We start from the raw sequence: 5,400 nt of genomic DNA, 5'->3' as shown, positions 1-5,400 counted from the left end.
GGTTAGAGTGGAGGGGCGGCAGGGTAGCCTAGTGGTTAGAGTGTAGAGGTGGCAGGGTAGCCTAGTGGTTAGAGTGTAGAGGCGGCAGGGTAGCCTAGTGGTTAGAGTGTAGAGGTGGCAGGGTAGCCTAGTGGTTAGAGTGTAGAGGTGGCAGGGTAGCCTAGTGGTTAGAGTGTAGAGGGGGCAGGGTAGCCTAGTGGTTAGAGTGTAGAGGTGGCAGGGCAGCCTAGTGGTTAGAGTGTAGAGGTGGCAGGGCAGCCTAGTGGTTAGAGTGTAGGAGCGGCAGGGTAGCCTAGTGGTTAGAGTGTAGGGGCGGCAGGGTAGCCTAGTGGTTAGAGTGTAGAGGAGGTAGGGCAGCCTAGTGGTTAGAGTGTAGGAGCGGCAGGGTAGCCTAGTGGTTAGAGTGTAGGGGCGGCAGGGTAGCCTAGTGGTTAGAGTGTAGAGGAGGTAGGGCAGCCTAGTGGTTAGAGTGTAGGAGCGGCAGGGTAGCCTAGTGGTTAGAGTGTAGAGGCGGCAGGGCAGCCTAGCGGTTAGAGTGTAGAGGCGGCAGGGCAGCCTAGCGGTTAGAGTGTAGAGGCGGCAGGGCAGCCTAGCGGTTAGAGTGTAGAGGCGGCAGGGCAGCCTAGCGGTTAGAGTGTAGAGGCGGCAGGGCAGCCTAGCGGTTAGAGTGTAGAGGCGGCAGGGCAGCCTAGCGGTTAGAGTGTAGAGGCGGCAGGGTTGCCTAGTGGTTAGAGCGTTGGACTAGTAACCGGAAGGTTGCAAGTTCAAACCCCCAAGCTGACAAGGTACAAATCTGTCATTCTGCCCCTGAACAGGCAGTTAACCCACTGTTCCTAGGCCGTCATTGAAAATAAGAATTTGTTCTTAACTGACTTGCCTAGTTAAATAAAGGTTAAATTGAAATAAAAAAATTTTTTTACATCTTCTGTTTTCATTAAGAAGTGTGGTGATTCTAGTATTTCAACACTTCACGGTATATTCACAGTGTTGACTAATTTAACCTATTTGCAAATCACTCAACTCTCACACTAACTAGTCTGTCTGCACACAGAAAACAACTAGCCAGAGTGACTGTACCAATGAAGGACAACCATAGAGGGATCTAGCAGAATGGGGAACGCCAAATAGCTACCATTCTTTTCTCTCACTTAAACCAACGATAGTTTGAAACAGAGACGTCACCCCTTTCATTGTTTTATCATTTGTTATGGGTGTAATTGAAGGACATTTGAAAATGTTGCCATGGTTTTTGTCCTAAACACAGTCCTGGTTTGATCCATGCATGACTGAGAAATCACAGTATATGGTTTGAATACTGTAGACTACCTGGTGATGGTCATCAACCAGAGGTTTGAATACTGTAGACTACCTGGTGATGGTCATCAACCAGAGGTTTGAATACTGTAGACTACCTGGTGATGGTCATCAACCAGAGACTTTGTAATAATTACAAAGATGTACAACATGTTCAAGGGCTTTGTGACACTGTTTTAATAATCAGATGTGACTGATCAACTGGATTCTTATCATCTTGGACTCTTTTAATTGAACATAATATCTTGAAAGTAATATCTGGTGTTTTTAAAGCATCGTCTTGTCGTCAGTCTTGTCCGCTGTGAGCATGAATGAAATCAAATCAAAACACATATTGAAATTGACTGGCATGGGTAATACAATGTTTTTTCATTAGGGGTGCATACGAGCATTAGAGTACATGAGAGAACCAAATCTATACATTTATTCTTATTCACCACACTGAAAGATCGCCAAGGACTGTTTACCATCTAGCAAGCGGTGTCGGAGTGTCATGTCTCGGACCAACTGGCTCAGAGACAGCTTCTACCACCAGGCCACCAGACTGCTGAAAAGTTTAACCTAGCCGTCTCCCTGCAAAGATCTGCACCTAAGAGACTATATGCACCATAGATATAATTTGCACCGACTACCAACACAATCAACCCTTACACACAAACAAACAGACACACAAGCACACAGTCTTGTTTTACTAACCTTGTGGAGAGACACAATTGATTCCCATTTAAATCACATCTTCCCTAACCCCTAACCCCTAAACCTTACCCTAACCCCTAAACCTTACCCCTAACCCTTACCCTAACCCCTAAACCTTACCCCCTAAACCTTACCCTAACCCCTAACCCCCTAAACCTTACCCTAACCCCTAACCCCCTAAACCTTACCCTAACCCCTAAACCTTACCCTAACCCCTAACCCTTACCCTAACCCCTAAACCTTACCCTAACCCCTAACCCCCTAAACCTTACCCTAACCCCCTAAACCTTACCCTAACCCCTAAACCTTACCCTAACCCCTAACCCCCTAAACCTTACCCTAACCCCTAAACCCCCTAAACCTTACCCTAACCCTTACCCTAACCCCTAAACCTTACCCTAACCCCTTAACCCCTACCCCCAAAACATAACCTTAACCCTAAACCTAACCCCTTAACCCTAAACCTAACCCCAAAATGTAACCTTAATCCTAAACCTAACCCCTTAACCCTAACCCTAACCCCTTAACCCCTACCCCTCAACCCTAAACCTAACCCCTAAACCCTAAACCTAACCCCTTAACCCTAAACCTAACCCCTACCCCCTTAACCCTAAACCTAACCCCTTAGCCCCTTAACCCTAAACCTAATTCCATCCCTAATAATATCATTTTTCCTTGTGGGGACCAGCAAAATGTCCCGAGTTGGTCAACGTTTTGTTTGTTTACTATTCTTGTGGGGACTTCTTGTGGCTCCATGTCCACACTCACATATATATATATATATACATACACACACACACACACACACACACACACACACACATACACACACACACACACACACACACACACACACACACACACACACACACACACAATCAATGCTACTGTTTTATTATATACTATTAATTCCACTACCCACTTTATATTTGTATATACCTACATGATCAATATGCATACTACCTGGTCTCTTACTTCTACTACTTGTTATTACATGATTATTGATGAAATGTTCTGCGTTGTCGAGGGAGCTCTAACACACAAGTATTTCACTGCACTTTTTATACCTGCTGGAAAAGGTGTACGTTACAAATACGATTAGACAGTATCTCAATCTGTAGCTCTGGTCAATAGCAAGTCACACTAACATTTTGGACCAGAACTACTCAACTTGTAGTCTCAGACAGGGAAGCGATGTCTTATCAGAGAGAAGAGAAACCCTTTGTGTTGTAGCCACCACAACTCAGACCATATGAGACCTGAGACACAGAGCAGTCTGGGAAGAAGTTGGGAAAGGCCAGAGTGCACAGTGAGTTACTATCCTCTGTAGACCCTGTCGCAGAGGAGTCAGACACAGAGTGACAGTACAGGGGTGTCTGTGTTCCTGGGCCCGTCCGTACGCCCTCTCCTGATTGGCAGTACAGGGGTGTCTGTGTTCCTGGGCCCGTCCGTACGCCCTCTCCTGATTGGCAGTACAGGGGTGTCTGTGTTCCTGGGCCCGTCCGTACGCCCTCTCCTGATTGGCAGTACAGGGGTGTCTGGGTTCCTGGGCCCGTCCGTACGCCCTCCCCTGCCTTCTTAGAAGGAGAAGAGGTACTCCAAGGCTCTGTATACAAGAATCCTCCCACTAGATGGTGAGGGTCGTAGGGCGATACCTGGTCTGTTATGTCCTGAGTCTGCTGGTGCTGGAGGATCCTACTGGGCAGGCCCCGAGTCTGAAACATGTCCTGGTCGATGATCCTACTGGGCAGGCCGCGAGTCTGAAACACGTCCTGATCACTGAGCATGTTACTGTAGTCTGGCCCCAGCAGGTCAAAGAAGTCCGGGTTCCCCACTCCCCGTTCCAGATCACCCAGGAACATGCCCGAGGTGGACGTGACTCGAGAGGTGGTGGTCGTGTTGGCCGGCTCAGTGAAAAAGGATGGGGGAAGGTTACGGTGCCTCAGGGGAGGCTTCTTGGCTCGCTCCCCCTTGACAGGCTCCTTGACAGAGTTAAAGAGGGCAGCCAGGCTCTTGGTCTGGAGGTTGGCCTGTAGCCCGTCTCGCTTGTGGACAGGTTTGCCTTGCTGGAATGGGCTGGGCTGGGTCTGAAGCTGGGTCTGAGGCTGGATCTGGGTCTGGGTCTGGGTGGGAAAGCCTGAGACTTTTCTCTTGTTGGCCCCTGGAGCTGCTGCTGGGTTCCCTGTTGGACTGATGAAGCCTGTACATCTCTTGATCTGCTTCTGCAGGTACTTGCGGTGGTTGACTTTCCTTTTGGACTTGACTGGCTTGTCCAAAGCCAGTTTGATGTTGCTGGAGGCCGAGTCTATGAAGCTGAGCAGATTCCTGGTAGTTTCCCTGTATTCTCCTCTCTCCTCACTCTCCTCCAGCGGACTCCCGTCCAGACTCCTGGTGGTTTCCCTGTATTCTCCTCTCTCCTCACTCTCCTCCAGCGGACTCCCGTCCAGGCTCTGACCCATGTCATACTCCATCATGACCGGGAAACAGAAGTTTACGAACGGAGAGTTCATGATTGCAGTTTGAACAGCCATTACAATTCTGTTTCTAAACACTGCGGCCTCAGTGGCCTCGCCCTCCGCATCCGCTACTGCTGCTAATCCAAAATATAAAGAGCCTCTTCCTCGTCACAGCATGTCTTCTTGTCCTGTGTCTGGGTAATGTTGGCACCTACCAGAAGCAAATCAGATATTCGATTTCAGACTGTCACAAGAGACTAGTCCCAGGGTAGCTTCCCAGTGTGCAGAAAATGGTTGAGAATATGTATTCTCAACGTCTTTTCAACCAAAGAGATGTCTTTTCAGCGTCTTTTTGCTCATAGGGTTGGTCCAAACCCCTTGGTCCTTAAGCTAGTTGTGAGGTTTGGACATGCAGCTCCTGTGAACTCCTCTCCTCTCCACTTTTCCACTCCACAGTAGAACAGAACAGAGACTGAACTGAGGGAACAGACACTTGTTGTTTGTGGAAAGCAAATCTGACGGAGAGAGAGAGAGAGAGAGATCTTTCAGGGGGCGGGGCTAGATGATGTCAGAACATCAAAGGGGAGGGGCAGAGAGACCCCGGGACTTAACTCTTTGCTTACGCCTGACCACCTGCAACTAAGAGAGATTTGTCTGAGCTTCCCCGCTGTGTCTCAAGACAATAGCCAGTGGTAGGGTTGGTTGGATCCCTCTTCCTCCTCCTTTCACTGTTTATGTGTGCTGTGAACCCAAACCGGTCTTATAAAACTTGAATATGTTGGGCTACTATGGAGGTGAAACTAGAATATCACTTTCAGAGCAATGTAATTCTGTGGAAATGAGTTCTTATGTTGTTTTATAATAGTTAGTTAAAATGTAAAATATTGTAAAAAAAAATGTAAAAAGTAAAATATTTAATTTCTAAAAAACATTG

At 47.8% G+C, this 5,400-nt stretch overlaps 1 protein-coding gene across 1 annotated transcript; it reads right to left on the bottom strand.

Annotated features, from left to right (window-relative positions):
• Positions 1–2,839: 2,839 nt before the first annotated feature.
• Positions 2,840–4,978, bottom strand: fam181b (family with sequence similarity 181 member B). Its single transcript, XM_020475466.2, has one exon. It carries the CDS (start codon positions 4,539–4,541, stop codon positions 3,213–3,215), a length of 1,329 nt encoding a protein of 442 aa, XP_020331055.2. The 5' UTR covers positions 4,542–4,978; the 3' UTR covers positions 2,840–3,212.
• Between the last annotated feature and the right edge of the window lie 422 nt (positions 4,979–5,400).

This window comes from Oncorhynchus kisutch, linkage group LG15 (assembly GCF_002021735.2).
Source record: "Oncorhynchus kisutch isolate 150728-3 linkage group LG15, Okis_V2, whole genome shotgun sequence".
NCBI lineage: Eukaryota > Metazoa > Chordata > Actinopteri > Salmoniformes > Salmonidae > Oncorhynchus > Oncorhynchus kisutch.
Note: the sequence above shows the minus strand (reverse complement) of the source record. Positions and strands in the feature narration are given on the sequence as shown.